The sequence below is a fragment of the Hypomesus nipponensis genome, chromosome 5, assembly GCF_054491055.1.
Source record: "Hypomesus nipponensis isolate SF chromosome 5, ASM5449105v1, whole genome shotgun sequence".
Lineage (NCBI taxonomy): Eukaryota > Metazoa > Chordata > Actinopteri > Osmeriformes > Osmeridae > Hypomesus > Hypomesus nipponensis.
Genome location: NC_140365.1, coordinates 9,160,001 through 9,184,612, shown reverse-complemented (window position 1 = coordinate 9,184,612; position 24,612 = coordinate 9,160,001). Strand labels below are relative to the sequence as shown.

Genomic DNA, 24,612 nt, shown 5'->3' with positions numbered 1-24,612 from the left:
AAGTTAATTAAGAAGTGATAACATTGAGATATTATCTAATGCGAAATTCATGATAATGATAGGCGACATCAGCCTGTTGTGGAGAATGTTCCTAACCATCTTGTCTTGATTAGGCTAAGATTAAGAATAGTAAAAAATACTACAAAATGTGATCTGTAAGACTTTTCTTTTTTTTCAACAGCAAAGAGAACGTTTTTCTATTGGTCGGTTTTAGGACGTACGCATATCGTGAATTCATGGACGAAACTACGTATCAAACGTAGCCCCATCCGCTGTGGCAGATAAGTGGATGTAGCCTATACCGTGGGCGTACAGCAGTTTGTGGTTGTGGCCGTAGCCTACCTAATGTGGGCTTTTCCTCGGACTCTTACATATGGAGCTGCCGTATTGCAATATGTCAGAGTACGTCAGCGCAAGTCCAAGCAAAGTAAAATAGGTTAACTTACGGCAAACCTACTGCAGAGACACAAGCTGTTTTGACAGGTCACACCTCCAGGTAGATGACATTGTTATTCTCTCCTTCACTAGCAAACGTAGATTTTGCTTTATCCTCTGCATTTGGATCGAGTTCATCTGACCCTCTGGCCACTCGCGGACCTGGTGTGTGTGCATGCAGCAGTATGGATCAGACGAGGCTTCTAACGGAGAACGTCCACCGGTCTCTTTCAATATATCGAGCCCGTTACCCGTGGCTACTTCACGGGTAAGGAGGTTCGCTCAGGAGAGACGAGCGCTCCCTCAGCCGAGAGTGATGGTGGTATTCTCGGCCGCAAGTGAGACTGATAAACCAGGCGATGCGATGTCGAGTGTGGACTCTGCAGAGGATGATTTCCGAAAGCCAGCTACCCCCGCACCAAACCTCAACCTTGGCAAGTCTCTCCGTTCCACCCTTAACGCATCTGAAGAGGTAAGGATGGGCGTTTGTTGTTGTTTATTCTAGCTGCTGTCTAAATGGGATTAAAGGGTTTACTGTGAGTGCACTGGTCATGGCCAAACTGTTAAAAACATCGCCATCTCTGTCGCTCTCCACCGACATTTTTTTTCACCATGTGTAGCCTATTTCTAAATATGTAGGTTACATATATTTTAATTGTTTTCCTTTCTCCTGTAAATTATATAGATCTGTCTCCACAGGCAACAGATGATCTATCCGAGTAGCTCTTTCTTTCGTGGTCTTTATTTTGATTGGTCCAGCACCCCATATAAAGGGCTGGTCCCCTGTCCTAATTGGCTCCTTTTCGATGTAGCTCTCCTGGGATTGACCTTCTGTAATCGTGTCTGGGGAAGCCCATGCGCACAGTGTCATGCGTATTGACATGCGGCGGATATACTCAATATGTCCTGTCGAGATTTGGCCTGTGATTAGAATAATATCCTTAGTTGTAAGCCTGTAATTGCCACTGGTTATTAATAGCACGAGCATGTAGTCAAGATGATCTAAAGTGACAAAGGACATCCAGGCCATGGGAATCAAAATAATATTTTGAAATGAGTATGTTTCAGCATCTGTTACCTATCTGACGGATAATGTGTGCTGCTTCAAGCACTAGTAAATGTGTCACACTGTCCCCAGACCAGTAATATAATGTTCTTCTATCCAATCACCAGGAGTTTCCTGAGGTAATCCCTCTCAATGTGGGAGGCACCAACTTCACCACCAGGTTGTCAACTCTGCGGCGCTATGATGACACCATGCTGGCAGCAATGTTCAGCGGGCGTCATCACATTCCACGTGATGCTGAGGGGCGCTTCTTTATCGACCGCGATGGGGCGTACTTTGGGTGAGGCCTATTCTTCATTCAGCAAAACATAACATTGCAAGTATTGCCTGTTATTTGAATGGAAGTTGGGGCATCTACCGACTCTGTTCTGGCAAAGAAGTGTCATTGCATCATTTCTAAGAACCAGGTGACAGAGGGTAGGATTTTGTTTCAAGTATAAACTGACTGAACCTTGAGAAAACAGCTTGGTGTGTGTATGTGTGCATGATGTGTGTGCTCGCTCCCCGGATACAGAGACATCTTAAACTTCCTGCGAGAAGGTGAACTACCTCAGAGAGACCGTGTGAGGGCGGTGCACAGAGAGGCTCAGTACTACGCTATTGGTCCTCTGCTGGACAGCTTGGAGGACGCTCAGCCACTCACAGGAGAGAGAGTTCGTCAGTCCTTCCTTGATCTGATGCCCTACTACAAGGGTGACTGGCTCTCCCCACTCTCACACACTGAACAAGCAGGGTGGTTTAACCTGTACACCTTTCGGCAGATGGTAACGTTGCAGCCACATTTACTGCATACAGCACATTTGAGAGAATGCATTCTTTTGATCAAGAGCTAAAAATGATACCTTTGATGAACTAAACCGGGTCATGTTACTCCCGCTGCACTGTGTAAAATTGCAACGACATGCTTTATTTTCCCTGGCATTAGGGACTGGGACTAATTCCTCCTTGTTTTGTTGAAATGTAGATGCATTTCATATGGATGGAAAGAAAAGCGCACAAAAAGCAGTCACAATTGCAAGGAAAGTACCGTACTTCAGCACTAACTGAAGTTCTTCTTCCCAGACAATCTGGAGCGCATCGTGGAGATCGCCAAGCTGCGGGCCATGCAGAGGAAGGCGCGCTTTGCCAAGCTGAAGATCTGCGTCTACAAGGAGGAGATGCCCATCACGCCGTACGAGCGCCCGCTCTTCAACTCGTTGCGCTTCGAGCGCACCGAGAGCGAGGCCAAGCTGTTCGAGCACCACTGCGAGGTGGACGTGTCCTTCGGGCCCTGGGAGGCGGTGGCGGACGTTTACGACCTCCTCCACTGCATCGTCAGTGACCTGGCGGAGCGCGGCATCACCGCCGACCAGCAGTGCATCGGCGTTTGCGACAAGCACCTCATCAACCACTACTATTGCAAAAGGCCCATCTACGAGTTCAAGATCACGTGGTGGTGAAGGTGGATGAGGCAAGGCTTGTGTCATCGTCGCGTGAAGGAAAAATCTCATTGTGGTTCCAATGAGTCAGGAGGTGGACAGTGAGTTTGTGAGGCCTTTGTTTCCATCCTTATCCTATTAGCCAAGAGTCATCAGTGACCTCACCCTCTTCTTTGAGATTTGAAACCGACTCTTTGAAACCGATGCTGCTGAGATTGTTGACAGGTGAGATTATGGCTTTGACGCTTGTGTTTTGTGACCCAATAGCTCGTTTTTGTTTGTTTGTTTTATTCGTTGCCAACATTTACCCAAGTCACAGTAATGGCAGCGTACTGTTTTGCTTATTTTATTTCATTAAACTCTGGGAGTTTTGTGCACCTTCAGGCATTAGCTTGTGAACTGTCCAAGGTTTTTCTTTTATAAAAGGGTAACATTGATCTAATTTTGTGTCTACATGTTACTCTGTTCCCTTTGGCTTTCACCGTCCTTTTTTGAAGTTTTTCCTTGTACAGTATGTGATTTTGGTTACCTTTGGTAACTAAGGAGAGCCCACACAACTGAACTGGATGCAGCTTAACAAGCTGCTGAGATATTTTCCATGTACTGTAAATAGCTACATGTAAATGTTTATTTTTGTTACTTATACTGATTCTGTCAATGCTTTTTCACGTAATTAATTAGGATTTAGATTTTGTCAGGTCATCAATAATGTGTAGCTTGTCTGTCTGTGATTATTGTCTGTCAAAAAGTCTGAACTCAACACAATTAAGTTTATTGTGGTTCAATAGTCAGTTATTGAACTACCATAGTGAATGTGTGTCACAGTTGTTTTGACAACTGCTTATTTTGAAGTGCAGTGGTAACTTTATCCTTCTCTGAAAACTGTACACTGACTTCCAGAACAATTCATTCAATTTTAGCCAAATTCTACACATCCTGTGCAACATACTCTTTTTATCATTTCCGTTTTGGAAACCCAAAGGAAATTAGAGAGTTGAAAATGAAGTAGGTTAAAGAGCAAGGGCTAGGTTATCTGACCTTGAATGGTTTCTGTGAGATACCAAATTACAAAGTTGTTAACTGAACATTGAAATCAATGCATGCGCTTCCTGCTTAAGATTATCTCTGAAACAGACCTTATAGAGCACTTCTGGAAACAGTATTTCTAGGTTACCTAGATGGAGTGTCTTCTCACAAGCTCACAGTAGGAGAGATCTAAAAACACTAAAAACATTGACTTCTCTGTCAAAGAAGAACATCACACATTCAGTGGTGACATCTTTGGGTCATAGAGGATCAGTACATTCCTAAATTGAACAGATTTTGCTGATACGTTGCATGTATCTATTTGCCACAACATATAGTACACTAATTTGACCTTCTTTAGCAGCATGGTATGGATAAGCAGTTTCATATGGTCATTTTATATAATGTTTTTACTGATATTAGAATTTCTGCTTAAGTGCCTTTTATTAAGGGCATGACAGTTTCTCAAACAAATAGTTTAATAAATCAAGAATCATCTGACCACAAAATAGTTTTTCTTTCTGGATGGGGACTACGCAGTCACTCTGTCCTTGTCACTCTGTTGTTTTTAGTCATCGAATGAAATTGTTTAAAATGTTAGTCCCAATAGATTGTATGATGTCAGGATATATCCTTTTCTTCGAGGGCTCGGGATCAAATGATGATGTGCAATTTCATGTGTGCAACACACCTGTGTTTTCTCTATTCCACTTTGAAGGAAGAACCCGTCAATGGTATGTTGAAAATATTGATTTACCGTATAGTTATACCTTTAAAGACAATTAGAACAAAACACCTGATGGTGTACTGTGTGATTGGTTGTCAGATTTCCCAGACAGTTCTTGTTGTGTTCTTGTTCTGTGCAATCAATGTCATGTTATATGCAGGTTTCAGTTGGGACTTATTTGATCCCAATTCCCCTTTGTTTATCAGGATTAGATTGCTAGTCAGTTGACAAGTGTTCAAGATCCCCATTTCTTGCTGTTAGGTGTCCATTTTAAAATCATATAGAGGGCGCAACTGCCTGTTTTGGGATGGAAATACAGTTTTATTTATTTATTTAAATGTTTAAGGCATTAAAAACATAATGATTGTTATTTGCACATTTTAAAATTACAACCTTGGCTGGTGAATGTCTATTTGCAGATTCCGTAGGTGGTCCAGTAAAAACCTGGCTGCTCTTGGCATGGAAGAGTTGAAGAAAATGCACAGCTTGACTTACTGCAGTATTAAGTTGGCAAGAATACTATCTTGTTTTAACATACTGTTGCATTATTTGTTGTAATGCTATGCTGTACTGTGCTAATAGTTATGTATATTTTATGTTTTTTTAAATAATAAGATTCAAATACAGTTTGCCTTAGTCTGTACATTGGTCCCTGAAGTTATTTTTTCCTCCAGTCAATAAAATTCATATTTTATACTGATCACTTCATCAATTAACACACAGTCCATGGACAAAGGGTAGCGCACTGTATACATAAACTACATACATCCTAGTTGTAGAATAGATAATTATTTTGCAGACAGGACAGTGTTAAACAAATGTAACAATATGTCAAACAATAAAACATTGTGAAAATTCCGAGTGATGTTCACACTCGACTCCCACCGCTAGAGGCGCACAAAGCTCCGCCTCCTATTATACTCACCATCCAGATTCACTCTGAAACAAGGAGTAGAGGTTCACTGGTCTGAGAAGTCGTCCTTGAGAACTGCAATATAAGGTAAGGATAAAACGATATTGCCAGGTCATGAGCAAAATACCGATCAATGATTAAGCAGTTTGATAAAATGATTTCTATGTACATATTCCCTTAAAGTGGCACATTCACTAGAACTAGCCAGATAGCCATTCAAGCTAACGCGTTCTTCTATTGTTTAATACTGAGCTTATAGATACACGGCAGTATCGTATATATCAAGCTAAGCTCCCTCTTTTGCATTTGCAAACTATAGTTCCATTTAATCTGTGCATGTGTTTCCCTGCATGCTGTCCTTTTGTGTGTACGGCTGTGTATGTATACATACTCGACTACCAGCACTGGCATAACGATGTTCGTGTGTGTGCATGTATGTGCGGTTTTGGTGACGTCATGCTCCCACTTGGACCATGTTGACAGTTTGTGCCTGTCGCAGATAAAGCTATTTCTGCTGATAAAGCTCTGATTAATATTTGATACAGATTACTCATACTTAACCTTTGATTGTTTTAACTGAAGTTTAGACAATGTACTCCTGTTACTTACTCAATTACTCTTTGGGATCGATTAACTTACCTACTTGGAAGCAAATAATGAGGACCTGTATAACGCAAACTGCATACAAGTATAGTCAAAACTCATATTAACAACCTACCAAATTCTTTCATTCTTTTATTTTTAACAAACACATTGGGTACTGTAAGTCCTGACATCCTGTTGGAAACATTTACAAACACATTAGGAGTTCTTTGTAGTCACTATATCCACACAAGTGTCCTCTGCACTCAGAGCCAAGCAGTGTTAGCATTGCTTGAAATATTAATGTTCTAATGGTCGTGCTTCCTGCCATGGAGATGGCTCCGGTTACCCCACCCACACACACACACACACACACCCACACACACACACACACACACACACACACACACACACACACACACACACACACACACACACACACAGCAGGCATCTGACTTGATGTTGCTATGAGAAAGTTAGAAGTGGACCTGGGCTACAAGTGGGCTTCTTTAAGATTCGAAACACTCCAACTTAGTTTGCTGTTTCATACGGAGGGGGGCTCTTTCCCAGAGTAGATCTTATTTTCACTTCCTTGCAGACTGACTTTTACCCCGCGGCTTCTTAGTGCTGAAATGTCAGAGGGGTGTCATCTAATCAGTCACGTAACCGCAGCAAATTTGCTGTGTTTGAAGTATTTTTTGATGTGTACGTTTTTCCTTTAGACTATCTTGAGAAGTCGGTGAATCTTGCTATGTGGAAAGCAGTCCGTTTTCTGTGATACCCAGTGGAGACTGGTCTAGGCCTATTTGAGTGAGTTGTGTTAAATAGGCCCTCCTTCATGTCAGCAACTGCAAGTTAGCCTGCCAACAGTCCTTGTCCTCAGCTGAATGATAGTTCAGCCGTATGCAGGTGAAGCCTACACCAAATCCCAACTGTGTGTAGAAATCCACAATAACAAGGACATGGAATTCTACGTCCATTTCCCTGTCTCGCGAAGACATGCCTTAATGTCGTCATGACGATGTCATCTCTCCCTGCCAGCGAGTGCCCGGGCAACAACATGAGTCTGTGGACGGAGCGCCGCGGCATCCACGTGGACCAGTCGGAGCTGCTGTGCAACAAGGGATGCGGTTACTACGGCAACGCGGCCTGGCAGGGCCTGTGCTCCAAGTGCTGGAGGGAGGAGTACCAGAAGGCTCGGCAGAAGCAGATCCAGGAGGACTGGGCCTTCGCTGAGAAGTAAGGAGGGAGGGAGGGCAACATGAGCGGTCGTGTTGCTGCTGGTGGTGGTGCTGCTTAGCTTGGGAGGAAACCCTGCGAGCGAGGATAGCGATCCATACAGGGCCCCTGGCTTCGCCGCCCCCAGGCATGGCACTTCCTGCCATATCAGATCAGATGTAGTTATCCTGTCACACATCGCATGCCGTGCTAAGCCGAAGCACAAGCATACTGTTTTCCGTATTGGATAAATGTCTTGGTCGGACGTTTTTTTATTGATAGTCTTCGTTTTCCCCCTCAGCCATCGATTCATGCAAAAGTGCATGTTTGTCTTGCGTTCAGTCGGGACAAGCGAGATCAAAATGTTTTGTGTGTTCTGCAGTGCCATCATCTGTAACCTAGTAAAACGCTGGCTCCTTCTCTCCCTGCTTTCCCTCTGTCCGTCTCGTCTCTCCCAGGTTGCAGAGGGAGGAGGAAGCTGCCTATGCCAGCATCCAGCCCCAGCCTCAGCCCCAGCCTCAGCCCTCCCTCACCACCTTCTCCAAGTTCGAAGAGAAGAAGACCAATGAGAAGACCCGCAAGGTGACCACGGTCAAGAAGTTCTTCAGTCCCTCGTCGCGGACCGCCCCTAAGAAAGGTACCGGCTGTTTTCCCGGCGATGAGCTCGACCATCTGCTTTCCACACAACATACAAGGCACTTCATTGGCCGACACGGTGTATTGACTGTCGACAAAGACAGAGAAGGTTCACAGGTTTCTGGCTTGACTGACAGGGTTTTCTAATACTCGTGCGATGAGTAAAACAATCATGTTTACGTTTCCACCCGCGCTCTTCCCATCCCGGGGCTTGCTGTCTTGTCTGTCCTCTGACACAGGACGTGTCTCTTGAGCTCAGTTTGGCAGTGATCCCCCAATGCGCTAATGCAGGTCACATTCAGCTCACGGTAGACAGATTGATCCACTAGGTATCCTCCTCTCCTTCAAGCCCATTACTGCCTATTATAGCCTGGCTTAGAGGTAGCCAAGAATGTTTAGGCGTCTTATCTGACAGCAACACCGCCCCGGCTAGGACTGATATAGACGGTGCCCGTTCCAACGGTCCTGGGCCAAATTGAAATCAAGGGCAAAGTCATTTTTCTCGTCTTCCCTCCCCGATTGCTTATCTCAGCATGGAGATGACCCTTTGACCACCATACTTAAAAAAATTATTATTATATATTTTTTTCTCTTTCATGATCGGTGGCCCAGTCTCCATCGCTCATGTTTTTATTATTTACATCAGTTAATTTTTTCTTTCTTATTCTCTCGTGTTTTTTTCCAACTTCCTGGCTTTACAACTCTTCCTCCAAATGTGATACCTTGCGATAAGGAAAGTTTTGTAATCCCACCATTTCAACCCCTCAGTTCTCCCCCTCCCCTTTTCTCTCATCTGAGCCAATCAACCGCCACTTAGCCGCCGTCGTTTGATTGGTTTGCATCTGTTTATTCTGTGACGTTCATTGTTCTCACGACCCACATCCATTCCACCTTGTTCCGTCTGATCTCCATGTTGGACCTCCCCATCCCCCCCCCCATGACCTCTGCTTCCGTTTCCCCCGACCCCTGTCTGTGTCTCTGGGCCACTGGGCCCTCGCCTCCACCCCCTGGTCCATCTCCTTCCCAGAACCCTCTGAGAGAGAGGAGAAGGTTCCAGGGGTGCGGGACTGGAGAGGGATGTTCACCCCTCCTTGGGAAATGGGTTCCCCCACTGAAGGTAATGGTCAATCCCGCTGGAGTGGACGGCCCCGACTCGAGTTCCTATTAGTTGTCACACCTACTAGGAAATCCTGGGTGGGTTTCCTTTTGGAAACCCATGATAGAGGAGTAGTTTAGAGGAATAGTCTCCCCCTAATGGTATCCCTTCGACCTGGTAGCATTAAGATTGGCTTGGTCTGTTTGGCTGAAAGAACTGTCAATCAGCCAAACTGCCTTTTAAAATGTTTGCTGTGAGAGTGTGTGTGTGTGTGTGTGTGACAAGGCAGATGCATTTGTGTAGAACGCCGACTAGTGTGTATATTCACTTTGTGTGTGTGTGTGTTGATGTACTTGACAGAGTGTGCCGTCAGTCGTTCCAGTACTGTTTGTATTACACTCACACATTGTTTATTGTCTGTACCCCCATCGAATGGTCTTTGTTGTGGCAGCACTGGTGGCGAGGCTGAGAGGTGGGTGACCGTCCGTCCGTCTGTCTGCCAGCTTCACGGCATAAACGATTGAGTCCTTTGTTTCTCTTAGTACTGCTATGTAGGAGCTGGGATTATGGTAGCTGACCAAAAACAAGCGGGAGAGGTCTTGAGTTCAGGTTGCAGGGTGAGAGGTGCCGCCAGGAACACCATTAATTAGAAGGGCTCGAAACGTTTTCAACATTTCGACACGAGGTCTCAAGTCCCGCTGATTGAATAGTTGAAGCTGTGTTGAAGACCAACGCTCAACCGGCCCTATCTGATTGATTTACTTTTCGCGCCACCATACAGTCTGTTCGGGTAGCCTGAGGGCCTCATCAATACGTTGGTCAGTCAGGTAGCTAGTAGAGCCCTGATGAAGAACATGGCCGTAGGTAATAAGTCTTGTCCACCCCCCCCCCCCCCTCCGTGTGTCACCAACAGAGAATAAAGAGGGAAAGACCCCAAGCCCCTCCATCAGCCGGCAGTCCAGCATAGAGACGGACCGCGCCACCCGAGACTTTGTGGACTTCCTGAAGTCCCTGCCGAAGCCTGGACGTGAGGTCCACAAGCAGAGTCGAGCCTTCGTCGAGGTCATGGCCAACAAGACGGTAGGCGTCTTTCTGAACGGCCGTCGGTTAGTCGCGAATCAGTCTGCCGACGTGACTGACTCCATTTCAACGTAATTCAAGGAACACCCGTGTTGAATTTTGTGACCCTAGCCTGTCGAGGAAGCCTAGCCTGGCCTGCTTTAGGATGTTGTGTCTTCAGTGCTTTAAATTAAACTATGCTATCTCATTTTCTATGTTGTAAATAGAAAGTTATTTTATCTTCATTGTGGAATGAAGAATGGAATATTGCCACGTGAATGTAAAAATGAATTACATGTTTATTGATCTTCGCATGGTTCTGGAAAATTCCTTTGACCTTCGTCCTCCCAGGACGAACTCTATGCTGGCGAGCTGTCCGAGTGTGTTCAGGACTTCTATCAAAACCTGTCAGATCGCCTCATGACACATTTCAAAGGTAGGCTTAATCATTTGAACATGATGTTCAATTGTTATCTGTGAATACCAGAGCTGATAAGCCTCTTATTTCACAATTTTTGTTGTATATACTATAAATAATTTTCTCTTAAAATGATGATAATATGGAAACTTACGTACTTAACTATTTAACCACTGGTGTTTTTTTGCTGGCGGAGTGTTTTAGAGTTTAGCATTTTGGAACACTTTCACACTGGGCCAACATTTTTCTTTCCACTTAACCAAATTGCATCACCATGACTAATCTTCTCGTAAATGATTAAACGAGCCGTTTTCATGGATCCTCCCAGGCTCGCCAGAGAGCGTGGAGAGAGTGATGGATCAGGTGGAGAAGTACATCATGACTCGCTTGTACAAGAGCGTCTTCTGCCACAGAACCACCGACGAAGAGGACGAGAAGAAGGACTTGGCCACTCAGAACAGGATACGGTGAGCCGGCCCGCCCATGAGCAGTGACTGAACACAGAGTACGGCCCAACAGGCCATGTTTGCTATGGGCGTGTACACTTCTGGAAGTGAGGCGTGACACAAAAAAAAAAAAATACATAACACGTGAAAATATCCACTCTGCTTTTGACTGACTGGGCGAATGTTTTTTTTTGACGCATCTCTCTTACAAGTGAGCCCCGCATAAACATAACACAGACTCTATATGTATATATTATTATTTTTTCACCCATCGCTTCTCTGGGGACATAGGTCATCATCAGCCATGTCTCTATGGCTTTTTGCTTTGCATTGCACCTGAAGTGTGTGTCTGTGTAAATTTCCCAGGGCCTTACACTGGGTGACCATCGAGATGCTGTGTGTACCTGTAGATGAAGAGAACCCCGAGGTGTCAGACAACGTGGTGAAAGCCATAACAGGTGAGCCCCAATGGGTGACCCTCCACTTTGAACGTCCCCAAAAGAATCCCTATCCAAGTGAGAGGTCAAACTGACCGGTGCGCGCGTGTGTGTGTGTGTCTCGCTCTCCCCAGACGTCATCGAGATGGACTCGAAGCGGGTGCCGCGCGACAAGCTGGCCTGCATCACGCGCTGCAGCAAGCACATCTTCAGCGCCATCAAGATCACGAAGGACGAGCCGGCCTCGGCGGACGACTTCCTGCCCACGCTCATCTACATCGTGCTGAAGGCCAACCCCCCGCGGCTGCAGTCCAACATCCAGTACATCACCCGCTTCTGCAACCCCAGCAGACTGATGACCGGGGAGGACGGATACTACTTCACCAACCTGGTGCGTGGCGTCGACTGTGGCTGCCGGCGCGCCTTTTGTGTACGCCCGTGTCTGTTGCGCAGGTGCCCTCTTCCTCGTTGCGAAAGCATTCTGACGCCTGTTCTCGCTCTCTGTCTCTCTCCGTTGCTGCAGTGCTGCGCCGTAGCCTTCATAGAGAAGCTGGACGCCCAGTCTCTCAACCTCAGCCCCGAGGACTTTGAGCGCTACATGTCAGGCCAGGGCTCCCCGCGCCGGAGCGAGTCCGACGGCGGCCTGTCCCAGACCACCCCGGCGGCAGGCCCTTCCAGCCCTGCCCTGGCCCAGGTCTATCAGAACCTGGAGCTGCTCTCGAGCCTGGGCAGCCGCCAGGAGCGGGTCATGGAGGGGGCTCGGAGCCTGCAGAGTGACCTCATTTCCTGGCAGGAGAGCGTCGAGCGCGAGGTGCAGGAGATCTTACAGAAGTACCCGTTGGAGATCCGCCCGCCCGCTCCCTCAGCCATCGACTCGGACAACATGGAGAACGACCGGCTACCGCCGCCGCTTCTGCCCCAGGTGTTCGCTGGGTAATGTAGTTAAGCCCCTCTGGAGACAGTTGGTACCTTTTAGAGATGATGACACCTGTATTTATGGAACGGTGGTGAGGCCCAAGGATTAGCTCTCTCCTCTGCAAGTCCCAAGTCACTCCTGCTAGACACATTTTAATATAGTTATGCCTGGGCTTGATTCCATTTTAGACCCTTGGCCCTCGCCATCACTGTAGACACAGAATTAGTGTGCACAGGTCTGGGAGCACATCAACATCACTTGATATGTCACCTACCTACTGATCTGTGAACAGCGTAAGGTGCTATGGAAAAGGACTAGGGACCTAAATGGAACAGGACTATAAATCTCTGAATGCACACACTCCTATTACACTGTATCAGCGATCTTGAAGCAGCCTGGCATCAAAGTATCAGCAATATCTCTCTCTTCCCTTCCTGCAAAAAGCTTAGTAGTCATACTGAGTTCATTTTCCTTAGCACTTGAAGAAATTGGCTATTCAGGGCCAGCTATCTAACCATTACGCATGCAGCCATTGGTGTTACATTGTTACACTCAATTTTAGCTAACACAGCAAAACGTTTTCAAAACATACCAATCATGTTTACATACCCACCAATGTAAAATGTCACTGTTACGCCGCAACATTTAGTCATGACTACCCATGTTCTATAGTACAAACACTCCAATACAGTTTTTTTTAGACAAATGCAGAACGACAAATGCTGACATCCGCACCCTCGAAGCTATGACCTCTGCAGCTGTTCTCGTTTTGCTTACGCGCGCTCACTTCCCTTCACTTTGAGTCACTAAAGGTAAAGGTGGAGGAGCTGCTCACCAACAGAGACACGGTGGGGAGGAAAACGGCGTTCGAGTTGGCTTCAAACCAAAGGTCTTATGCTTTTAAATAGGGAACTGCACATAAGCTGTTTCCTTAATGTTTGGCAGTATTTTAAGTTGTTTTTTAAGTGGCAGTCATTGAGCCAGTTCTGAAAAGTTTTTTTCTTTTATTTTTTATGAAAGATTATGTAAATGATGTTTGAAATTTCAAGTCTTACTTTAATCTGTAAGTGGTACTGTGTGCCTGGGAGCAATATTTGACATGGTGAACTGGGAATTATTGTTTTCTAATTTTGGAACTATTGTGCTTGATAAACGTGTACTTAAGTGGAGATATCAGCCTATTACAAACTATAAAAAGGGATCTTTCTAGAAACGTTGCCTCTCACTCTCCTAGGTTAAGATCGCCTTAAATGCAGACCCATTAAGTTCAACCATTTATTAGAAATGTAGATATTTTGTCACTGGCACATTTATTTGATCTGAGGTTAAAACACAGCAGTGTCAATATTTATAAAGTGACATGAGTGGATTTATAAATGCCCATGGTAACCTTAATTTCAACTTGAACACTTTTAAACAAAATGTTAAGTTTTACTTGGTGTTTAATTTTTTTTAATTTTTTTTTTAAGATAAACATATAGTGGATCTTTTATCTAATTTCAGAGAAATCACAATACGGATGGCTGAGACTTGGGGCTCAAACTTCAACATTCATTCTGGTAGACTGTCACTGTATCATTGGTATTCTACTGTACATTACAGGTACTGTGCAACACAATTAATCTCTGGCTGCTGATAAGCTTATGTGTAAAGACGTGTATGTGTATGACCACTTAAAAAAATACTGCTTAACACATCCCTATTTATAATGTTATACAGACTTTATGCATTAATAGAACCATTGTTGTACAGTGTCTATTGACGATGTGCTTGAATTTTATTAATTAAACCTTGAAGTTGCAAAATTTGACCGACGAGTTTAGATTTTTATATCCCTACCCAATGTACCATAGCCGGTGTCATCACATGTTGAAGATGTCTTTGATTCAGGGTAATTTAAGTAAATATTTGCTATACAACCGCAATTCGGTTTGAGGTACACTTTGACTAATTTGGATTTAGCTTTAGTAATGTTGAGTTCATGGACACCCCTGAGGACGCAGAAACCAGTCACAAATGACTTACTACTGACATCTTCTGGTCAGGGGACATATTGTTTCTCTGAAGGCTAGGTTACATGTCACATACCAATTTCATTGTGTTCTCAAAGGATTTTAGAGGGAGTGTATATAAAAATAGAACCCCCTGACCAGCCATTATTTAAAAGTACAGTAACACCAGGATGTGGATGTTAATAAAAGAGTATATGCAGATGGCGATATGCATCCATTTCTTTTTTACAATGACGACACATAAAAGTTTGCCAGGCAAGCAGGATCAGAAGATCCTCCCCCCAAATCGGAGGATCTTATCTCGGTGGGGCTAGCCTGAATGGAGAACTTATTCCATTTATTCAGGCTCTCTGGGGACTTTAAAAATGGCTTTTTCATTTGTCCCCATATCCAGGGAAGGCAACTCCACTTCTCTCCAGGCGTTCTGATTTTAGTATGTAGGTCAGTTTCTTCCTCTGGTCCCAGTACTTCAGAGACAGGCATTTTCTGTCAACTCTACATTCATGGGCGATTTCTTGGCATGATACTATGATTTATGTTCATTTGGACCTTCAGTGAATGTGAATCTATACAACCCCTGTATGTTTTCTGTACAGGTAGAAAATGGTTCCCTGTCATGTGGGTTTTTTGAGTATGTGCTTGATTTGTTTGAACTTATTGTGCAACTTGTTTGGCAATTGTTTTGTAAAATAAATACATGTGTCCCTTATTGTTTTGGTTTATGCTTTGGTAATACAACAAATGGTGCACAAGACAGTTTATTTTCTGAGTGCAAATGTGATTTATTGAAATTGTCGTGCTGTGGATAGATATACACATTTCCCTACCTGTATAGTATTTGAATGATTCTTATGTAGGATCTCTTATTTCCTAAGGCAGTTCCACACTGGAATGATCCTAAAAGCAGATAAAATAGGTGTGTCATTCTCAACAAAACCTCCTGGTTTAAATCTACAGACACAAAAAAACTGCCGATTGGTTAAATACGAAGAACATCCCGCCCTCGACAGCTTTGCCTGTCTATCATTGGTTGAAACGATTTGGGAACTCGCGAGAGGAGGAGATCGGTCTCCAATGGTGACATGATGTAGCCGCAGCAAATGCTTCACTGCATGTAAGAAAAACAAATGCATCCACGGATTAAACATACTAGTACTAGCTATCTTTACTTTGATACCCATGTGTGCAAGCTTGTAGATCTGCTGCTGAGTGTATTTTCTTTTTGACGCGAACGTTACATTGACGCAAATGTTACATTTGCAGCCAGTTCAATTTGGCTGTCACGGTCAACTAGCCAGCGAGCCCAGCTGCCTGAATTGACAATTAGCAAGACTCACGGTAGCCAGATAGGTCAGGTATCTTCAAACATTCAAGACAGCTGGCTAGCTGGCTAGCTAGCTCTCATGGTTTCCAGCTGCTCGCTTGTAGTATTAGTATTTATCAAAAGTGCTGTGACAGATGGGAAGCGAACATCAAATACCATAAGCTAACCGTTTAACGACGAAAGACAGGCAGCACATTACCAGGCTACAGTTGTTGATCAAACTGCAATGCCAATGAAGAAAGAACAACCAAGACAATAATTTGCTTCTACAGTAAAAGCATCGTAGAAGGTGAGTGACGGATGTATTCGAAGTGAACGAATTTGCTAGATTGCTACCAACATTGTTGCCCACCTTTGTGTGGTTGTGCCTTGCTAGGTAAACGTTGCTATCCACCTTGTCAAACAGAATCAATTGAAATTAGCAGTCAGCTAGCACTAGTTAGCCAGTTGCAGAAGTAGCTTACTACTTTGCATATGAGAACTTCTTGAGACGTTGTTAGCTAGTTAGTAGATAGCGAACTAGACCAGCAATACATTAATCAAATGTAAAGGAACTAGATAAATATAAGACACCTGAAATGTGTTGTGTGTGGCCAGCTATTCAAATAGGAGTTTCTCAGAGCAAGCTAGTAGTCATCTACACTGCAGACTACTGTGCAAATATGTTGTGCAACGTGCCTTCGTTTTTCATCTAGGTTATCTGTCTGATTATTTTAGGATGTTGGAGGATAATACAGGGTGGAAGTTTTGAAATGCATGCGTTTTATCTTTCTAGCCACTAGTTAGAGAAACGGTAGTTTACCAAACGTTAGTTGAGTAAATGTCTTGCTTTTTTCCAGGTCTTTTCCTTCAAATCTGTATATTTTGAAGAAAACCAAACTGGCTGAAATGGATGAACAAAGTGTTGAGGTATGTGCACCTTAGCTTGTATGTTTCTAATTGTGTTTTGACCTTACAGTATGACTGAAAAGATTAACAACCATAACACACTCTGCAGAATGATTTCAAGCTTTTCTGATCTCAGGATCCAACAATGCTTGCTGTCACTGGCCTCATGCCAGTTGCTTTAGACTGTGGGTTTTCTGTTCTAAATATAGCCTGTCCAACCAGGCAGACAGTTAGATTTGTCCGTTGACCAGTTAGACTATAATGCGAATTGATTCGTGTGATTTTTGTACCCCTGCCGTGTGACCTTCGTGCTGGGATCTAGCATGACAGTTTATTTGGTCAGTCATTGCAGTCAACATAGTCCGAAATCAATCATGTCCTTTTGGGAGGGGTAATGGAATCACCCAATAGGGCTACACATGTGAGTCAGATGTAATGGCAACAATTGAAAACAACAGTGTAGTTACTACATTCCTCATGCTTGTCAAGTTCAACATTGTTAATACGCCTGCGATGTTAACAATGTTCCCCCCCCCACACACACACACACACACACCCTAATCTGGTAATAAAGCAACTCCTTGGTTTTTCCTGCTCAGAGTATCGCAGAGGTGTTTCGCTGTTTCATCTGCATGGAGAAACTGAGGGATGCGCGCCTCTGCCCCCACTGCTCCAAACTCTGCTGCTTCAGCTGCATACGGGTGAGCCCGCCACCAGGGGGCGCCTGTGGCACCCACAGGCAATCAGGCCAGCTCATTAGCCTAAATCGGTACAGCTGGAGTAGCAAGGACACATCTACCGGAGTACACACACACAAGATCAGTTTCTTCTACTTGAACTGTTAAGAACCTTTTATATTCTCTGGTCAAGCAAAAACGAATGTTAAACCACATAGCAGGGCATATGAAAATGAAGTGTAGCCAAATGCTGGACCATTGAAGCATGTGTGAGTAAGCATAGTCCAATTTGATGGCCAGTCCTCATCATTTTGTATTGATGAACCTCTTTGTCGTCTGTTGACAGCGCTGGCTGACGGAGCAGAGAGCCCAGTGCCCACACTGTCGGTAAGCCCTCCCTCTACTGGAGCATTGCCTCTGCTGGAGCACTGCCCCTGCTGGAGCACTGCCCTTGCTGGAGCACTGCCCCTGCTGGAGCACTGCCTCTGCTGGAGCACTGCCTCTGCTGGAGCACTGCCCCTGCTGGAGCACTGCCCCTGCTGGAGCACTGCCCCTGCTGGAGCACTGCCCCTGCTGGAGCACTGCCCCTGCTGGAGCACTGCCCCTGCTGGAGCACTGCCCCTGCTGGAGCACTGCCCCTGCTGGAGCACTGCCCCTGCTGGAGCACTGCCTCTGCTGGAGCACTGCCTCTGCTGGAGCACTGCCTCTGCTGGAGCACTGCCTCTGCTGGAGCACTGCCTCTGCTGGAGCACTGCCTCTGCTGGAGCACTGCCCCTGCTGGAGCACTGCCCCTGCTGGAGCACTGCCCCTGCTGGAGCACTGCCCCTGCTGGAGCACTGCCTCTGCTGGAGCACTGCCTCTGCTGGAGCCTTGCTCTGTACTCCTGTCCTGAAGGCAGCTCTTTGATGGCAGTGCCAAATGTACCTCTTTAAGATTCAGGGTGCAGAGCTTAACCTAAGGGATTAGGTATTGATTTTTCCCAGTTCACTGAGTACAGATCGAGTGCCAGTGCATACCAATTCTTTACTTAAAGAAGTTTAATGGAGTCCTTGTTGATACGGCCTTAAAAGGTATTATAACTTTAGGAGATCTGTATCTTTCCTTCGGTAATTGTTTTGTTGGAACCAATGGATGTTTCCAACTGTTTATTTTTCAATGTTTTTATAGCCCCAGGATTGATCTGACATTGATGTTGTGTTGGATAGTTGTCATCCCTTGTTAAGGCGGATAAGATGTGTGTATTTAGGGCGCCTTTGCAGCTGCGAGAGCTGGTGAACTGCCGCTGGGCAGAGGAGGTGACCCAGCAGTTGGACACCCTGCAACTCTGCAACCTCTCCAAACACGAGGAGAACGACAAGGACAAGTAGGTCCTCCGCTTCCCCAGCTCCCCTGTCCCCCGGTGACCTGCACCCACATTCATCATCACACTGGCACATCCTCTCCCCCCCCCCTCCACTTTCCCCTTGTGTATCCCATGCTGTATCCATACCCTACACATACCCCCCTGTACCCAAAACACCTCTGTAACACTGCCTACTCCCCGGCTATATTTAGACTGTACCTGCAGTACAAGGTAAAGGCCACCTAGCAGTGTGTCCTTTCCCAGCTGCAACAGTCTCGGCACTTACATTTAGTCATCTAGCAGACGCTCTTATCCAGAGCGACTTACAGTAAGTACAGGGACATTCCCCCGAGGCAAGTAGGGTGAAGTGCCTTGCCCAAGGACACAACTTCATTTGGCACGGCCGGGAATCGAACCATCGACCTTCAGATTACTAGCCCGATTCCCTAACCGCTCAGCCATCTGACTCCCAGCTCCACTTAGCTAGCACATGGAAAGCTGCCTAGCCTTATATAATAGGTTTCTAGACTTTATAAAAGGGTTCTCTGAAACCAGTTCCTCTGGTAACATAACTATGATTGTTATGGATTGTGAGTCCGTATGTGTCGTCCATGTGCTTGACCTCCCCAGGTGTGAGAACCACCATGAGAAGCTCAGTGTGTTCTGCTGGACCTGCAAGAAGTGCATCTGCCACCAGTGTGCCCTGTGGGGAGGCATGGTAGGTCCCTCAGAGAGAGAGAGAGAGAGAGAGAGAGAGAGAGAGGGGGCTGTTCTGGGCGTGCAAACCTCACTGTGTCGACCTTGATTTTGAAGTCTTCTGTCTGACATCCGGGGGATTGTGGGGGTGGGGGGGGGGGGGGCATTACAGAAACCGCACCTGGCCCCAATGCGTCTCTTTGTATTGTTGAAGGTTGATTGTAATGTGGTTCTGTAAACCCCCCCCCCATGTCGTGATCGCCGTGCCCCTGTCCCACGTCAGCATGGCGGCCACACCTTCAAGCCCCTGGCTGAGATCTACGAGCAGCACGTGACCAAGGTGAACGAGGAGGTGGCCAAGCTGCGCCGCCGCCTCATGGAGCTCATCAGCCTGGTGCAGGAAGTGGTAGGAAGAACGCCGTCCGAGGAAAATGCTTTCCAATACGATGCAACGGGGATTTACTCTGTTTGGAGGTTGTTTGTTCAGTTAGTTGTAGTTTCACTACGCATGCATGGGAGGGGGGAGGAATTAATAACAAATAATTTAACACTACTTCTCCACTAGATGGCATAAGAGGCTAAGGAATGACTAAGTCGTGCGTGTTTTTGTTTTGAAAGAAGAAGACAGTCATGTATGCTTTGAAATCAAACTCCAGTGGCGGTCATTGTCCTTGGTGGTCACTGTCCTTGACTCTCGTCTGGAATGTCAGGAGAGGAACGTCGAGGCGGTGAGGGGGGCGAAGGACGAGCGCGTGAGAGAGATCCGCAACGCCGTGGAGATGATGATCGCCCGCCTGGACAACCAGCTCAAGAACAAACTCATCACGCTCATGGGTGCGCCGCCTCCGCCGCCTCCGCTACTGAGGCACGGGGTCAAGATGGGCCCGTTTCAAATGAACAGTGACTACATGTTGGTGTATTTGGTTGCCCACTACAGGTCAGAAGACCTCCCTCACCCAAGAGACTGAGCTGCTGGAGTCTCTCCTGCAGGAAGTGGAGCACCAGGTATGCAACTTTGACCCCCCCCCCCAAAAAAGCGAGAAATATTTCTGTTTTCTTTTTTGGGGTTGACACACTAAGGTTCACGCATGCAACGTCGCCGACAGTAACGGTGTCGACCAGTATATCGGGTGGTCATGAAACATTTGCCGTTCCTGTACAAAAACCCACAATAGAATTGCCACCAGTTCACAAACCCGCTTATTCTTGCAGGACATATTGAATTGTCCGTTGCTTTGCGGCGGCAGTTGTTTAGGCGGAGAGTGTGAAGCGAGTTGCCTTATTTCCGTGGCAGGCTAGCCACGCCAATCACAAAGCACTATGGGTAGCTTGATGGGAAGGTGGCATGCACAGGCTCTCGAGCAGTCTTTCTCAACCCTGGACCTCAGGGCCCACTGTCCTGCATGTTCGAGATCAGTGGTTCCCAACCCTGGTCCTCAGGGAACACCTGCCCTGCATGCTTCAGACGTTTCCCTGCTCCCACACACCTGATTTAAATGAATGGTCATGAGCAGGCTTCTGCAGAGCTGGATAACGACCCATTCATTTGAATCGGGTGTGTTGGAGCAGGGAAACATCTGAAACATGCAGGACAGGTGTTCCCTGAGGACCAGGGTTGGGAACCACTGTTCTCCATGGTTCCCTGTGCCACACACCTGATTCAAATGAGTGGTCGTTATCAAGCTGCAGCAGCCTAGAAACGACCACAAATTTGAATCGGGTGTGTTGGAGCAGGGAAACATCTAGAACGTACAGGAGAGTGGGTCCTGAGGACCCGGGTTTGAAGACCTGCTCTAAAGGGTGAAAATTGCAATTCAGGAGGCATAGGCAATACGGTGGAGGTTTTAAGGGGTTTGTACTTGTCCTACTTTACCACAGTACAGCTGAGGTACAAGAGGCCACTTAAAATTGTTGAGCTTGTACCTTTTCCCTCCCGAGGACTCATTTAGAAGCTTGTATCGAAAGCAAACTTCCATGCGACTGACGGGTGAATTGTGTCCAAAGAGTGAAGAAAATCTCAGGAGTTTATGGAGTTTTAAGAGTTATTGATTGACACAAGCTTGATAAGCCATGGTTTGCTGTACTGTAATACATATTCGTTGTCTGGAAACTGTGGCAAAAGTATATTTATCCTTCAAACAACCCAACTGTCAGTCTGCTGCTCCAATCCAGCCATCTCTCAGGGCTTGTTCACTCCAGGAAACCCCTCACTCCCCTCCACCCCTCTTGATTCACTCTGGAAATTTTCGGAATACAGTTGAGATTGTGTGGACTGAATTCAGTTGTATATCTAGCTGATGAGACGGCTCAAGACTGTGTGTGTGTGTGTGTGTGTGTGTGGTTCTATAGTTGCGCTCCTGCAGCAAGAGCGAGCTGATCTCCAAGAGCCCAGAGATCCTGCTCATGTTTCAGCAGGTCCACCGCAAACCCATGCAGTCCTTTGTGACCACACCAGTGCCCCCAGACTTCACCAGGTACTGGACTCCACTCTACACCTATACCGCACCAGGCACTAAACTCCAAGGCTAGACAAAACTCACCCTGTTAATTCATCCTAAGTCGACATGAAACCATGAATCTACACTCAATATCTCAAAGTCTATACTCTAATCCTGTACTTGACCTCATATTTGTGAATCCACAGGTCTGTAACTCTAGATGCTGGATGTACTTATCCCTAGTAACTGTACCTAACCCCAAACCTATACTAAACTCTAGTTCTGTACTCAACCCTAAGTCTATATTCAATCCTAGGACTATACTTAACCGATAGTATATACCTTGTACCTAACCCTAGATCTGTTAACTAGTCTAGTTCAAATGAGGTCTGATGACTGACCTGACTATAGTCATCATGTAAATGAGAATCCTGCTTTTAATAAGTCTGAATATTAAATTTCATGTTTACATGTGACTCATACTGCAGACAGATATTTTTATTCATGTAATGGTTATTTGATGACATTGAGCTCTGTAATTATGGAAATGTCTCTCTCCACCCTTCCTCCTTCTGTCTCTCTCCTCTTCTCTCCTCTCCCCCCCCCCCCCTCCCTCCCTCCCTCTCTTTCTGTCTCTCTCTCTGTCTGCAGTGAGCTGGTTCCTGCCTATGATTCGAGCACTTTTGTTCTGGCAAACTTCAGGTAAAGAATTTGTCATCGCTGTGACAACGCTGCTTGTCGAAGCGGCAGTGTTCTCACCCAATAGAAAACCCAGAGATGTACTCGGTTGCTCTTAGAACGACTTGTCCCGTCTCGACACCAAACATCCGATATTCTCATTTCCTGGATAGCAATACAGAGTACACAGTTGTGTTTGGTTGCTCTTGATTTGGGGTTGCCAGGTCCAGGACCCTGATTAAGTACTCACGCACTAGCTGCTAATTAGCGTGTGACTGATCATATATTAGCATCACTAGTAGAGCTGGGAGGTGATGCTTCCGTCCAGTCTGCCTGGGACACAGTGGTGCATCGTAATGAGCGGTTTCCCATGCATTCGGCTGTTTCACCGAGAATAGGTTAGACGCTTAATTGTGAAATGAGTAAGCAAGGTGTGTTGCGTCTTCTTGTGTGTGTGTGTGTGTCTGTGTGGACCCCAGCACCCTCAGACAGCGAGCAGACCCCGTGTACAGCCCTCCTCTGCAGATTTCAGGACTCTGTTGGAGGCTCAAGGTTTACCCGGTCAGTGCTACGTCCGCTCTGGAGGGCTGCAATGCTCGACGTTACTCTGCTTTTAAGATGTGCGAAAGATGTCTTATATCCTCATTGATTTGATTGGTTCTATTCCCATCCAGGACGGGAATGGTGTCGTACGTGGCAACTACTTATCCGTTTTCCTGGAGCTGTCTGCTGGACTTCCGGAAACATCCAAGTCAGTCTCTGCCGTCTATTTCAAAAAGTCCCCCCCTCCCCTTCGCCCACAGTATGAGCCAGACTGACCGAGATGTTGCCCGTCTCCTCCAGATACGAGTACCGCGTGGAGATGGTCCACCAGGCGTCCAGCGACCCCACCAAGAACATCATCCGGGAGTTTGCCTCGGACTTTGAGGTGGGCGAGTGCTGGGGCTACAACCGCTTCTTCCGCCTGGACCTGCTGGCCAGCGAGGGCTACCTCAACATGCAGACGGACACCCTGGTCCTCAGGTGGGCTCGCCGAGCGCTGGCTCCACCCCCCCCCCCTTCCACCATGTCCTGTCTCGTTTGGTCATGACCTTCCCAAAGTCCCGTTCGATTTGAACGCGTCCGTCTGCGAATAGGAAACCCCCACTTTCCTTCTTGTTTCGTCAGCCATTGTGAGGGAATTGAACCGTCGTGTACTTTCAGTCCACATCCCCTTTGTTTAGCCGTGTGTGGGAGCAGGGTGACCCCGAAACAAGGGAGGCAGGAGGAGGGTACTGTCATGCTGTGTGCTTGTAGAAGGTGACCCAGACCTGGTTGTCCCTGTGCAGGTACCAGGTGCGCTCCCCCACCTTCTTCCAGAAGTGCAGGGACCAGTACTGGTACATCAGCCAGCTGGAGTCGGCCCAGACCAGCTCCATCCAGCAGATCAACAACCTCAAAGAGGTAAGGGGCTGGTCTTGGGACAGGGGACGGAAACCAACCGCTGTCTGCGACCAGTTTGAGTGAATCTGTTGATTGCCGAGTGCCCTGGGAGTCCATTTCTCTCCTATTTTAGTCGTCGCCGCTGTAACGGCTCAAAAGTAGCGACATTGAACACTCTGGGTGGCTGTTCAGAGTTCGACAGACCGGAGGTTTCGGGGACGTTCGCGGGGGCCTTTCAGGGCTCACGCTGTGTTCTGTGTTCTGTCCTCCCCAGAGGCTGGCCATCGAGCTGTTTCGCAGGCAGAAGTCTCGCGGCTCCTCCCCTCCCGACTCCCACCTGGGCCCCTCGGCCTCGGAGAGAGGCCAGCGCTCCGGGAAGAGCAGCCGGGCCGAGGACGGCAGCCCCGCCTCCACCGTGGAGGCCAAGGAGGAAGAGGAGGAGGAGGAGGAGGAGGAGCGCACCCAGCACGACGACTCGAATGTGAGTTATCTTATCTCGGTGTGTGCGCTCGTCCTTCTAGCAAGAGGGTCCACAATGAGGTGCGTCTCAGCCAATTGTTCTCTCACACAGGCTGTCTTTAAATGGGATTTACCGGTAAATTTGGTTCGAAGCCTCCATCACAGTGTCAAGACTGTGAAATGCGTTCTCGTTGTTTTTCATATCGGCGTCGGACTGGAATTGATGTCTTGGCAAAAACAACCCATCAAGAGTCTACGGCCCGAGACCAAATTAGATTTCGGC

At 46.6% G+C, this 24,612-nt stretch overlaps 3 protein-coding genes and 1 long non-coding RNA gene across 6 annotated transcripts in view; 3 read left to right on the top strand and 1 right to left on the bottom strand.

Annotated features, from left to right (window-relative positions):
- Positions 1-9: 9 nt before the first annotated feature.
- kctd7 (potassium channel tetramerization domain containing 7) lies at positions 10-5,293 on the top strand. The gene is made up of 4 exons (XM_084698209.1): positions 10-907; positions 1,609-1,781; positions 2,016-2,194; positions 2,564-5,293. Exons 1-4 carry the CDS (start codon positions 611-613, stop codon positions 2,938-2,940), a joined length of 1,026 nt encoding a protein of 341 aa, XP_084554335.1. The 5' UTR covers positions 10-610; the 3' UTR covers positions 2,941-5,293.
- LOC146288324 (uncharacterized) lies at positions 4,936-5,999 on the bottom strand. The gene is made up of 4 exons (XR_014755169.1): positions 5,977-5,999; positions 5,598-5,660; positions 5,066-5,120; positions 4,936-4,969 (listed from the first exon to the last, which is right to left on the bottom strand). It is a non-coding gene; the product is annotated as an uncharacterized LOC146288324 (long non-coding RNA).
- rabgef1 (RAB guanine nucleotide exchange factor (GEF) 1) lies at positions 5,603-15,114 on the top strand. 3 transcript variants are annotated; one of them, XM_084698208.1, is made up of 11 exons: positions 5,603-5,672; positions 7,209-7,406; positions 7,844-8,022; positions 9,049-9,138; positions 9,569-9,589; positions 10,031-10,197; positions 10,528-10,612; positions 10,923-11,061; positions 11,407-11,498; positions 11,612-11,868; positions 12,001-15,114. In XM_084698208.1, the coding sequence occupies exons 2-11, from the start codon at positions 7,228-7,230 to the stop codon at positions 12,412-12,414; spliced, it is 1,623 nt and encodes a 540-aa protein (XP_084554334.1). In that variant the 5' UTR covers positions 5,603-5,672; positions 7,209-7,227; the 3' UTR covers positions 12,415-15,114. The 3 variants fall into 3 exon arrangements, 2 of the variants coding, with proteins under 2 accessions (XP_084554334.1, XP_084554333.1); XR_014755168.1 differs by lacking the exons at positions 9,049-9,138; positions 9,569-9,589 and having other exon boundaries at positions 12,001-13,282; positions 13,897-15,114; XM_084698207.1 differs by lacking the exons at positions 9,049-9,138; positions 9,569-9,589.
- A 358-nt stretch (positions 15,115-15,472) lies between these two features.
- Positions 15,473-24,612, top strand: part of trim37 (tripartite motif containing 37) — a 19,783-nt gene continuing 10,643 nt past the window's right edge. Inside the window, exons 1-16 of the mRNA XM_084698570.1 lie at positions 15,473-16,018; positions 16,569-16,638; positions 17,217-17,318; positions 17,641-17,681; positions 18,541-18,657; positions 19,267-19,354; positions 19,616-19,738; positions 20,043-20,166; positions 20,270-20,337; positions 21,682-21,806; positions 22,422-22,472; positions 22,928-23,009; positions 23,123-23,199; positions 23,292-23,471; positions 23,777-23,891; positions 24,145-24,351. Of these exons, the coding sequence (XP_084554696.1) occupies positions 16,618-16,638; positions 17,217-17,318; positions 17,641-17,681; positions 18,541-18,657; positions 19,267-19,354; positions 19,616-19,738; positions 20,043-20,166; positions 20,270-20,337; positions 21,682-21,806; positions 22,422-22,472; positions 22,928-23,009; positions 23,123-23,199; positions 23,292-23,471; positions 23,777-23,891; positions 24,145-24,351 (1,521 nt within the window). The 5' untranslated portion in view covers positions 15,473-16,018; positions 16,569-16,617. The remainder of the gene's footprint in view (positions 16,019-16,568; positions 16,639-17,216; positions 17,319-17,640; positions 17,682-18,540; positions 18,658-19,266; positions 19,355-19,615; positions 19,739-20,042; positions 20,167-20,269; positions 20,338-21,681; positions 21,807-22,421; positions 22,473-22,927; positions 23,010-23,122; positions 23,200-23,291; positions 23,472-23,776; positions 23,892-24,144; positions 24,352-24,612) is intronic.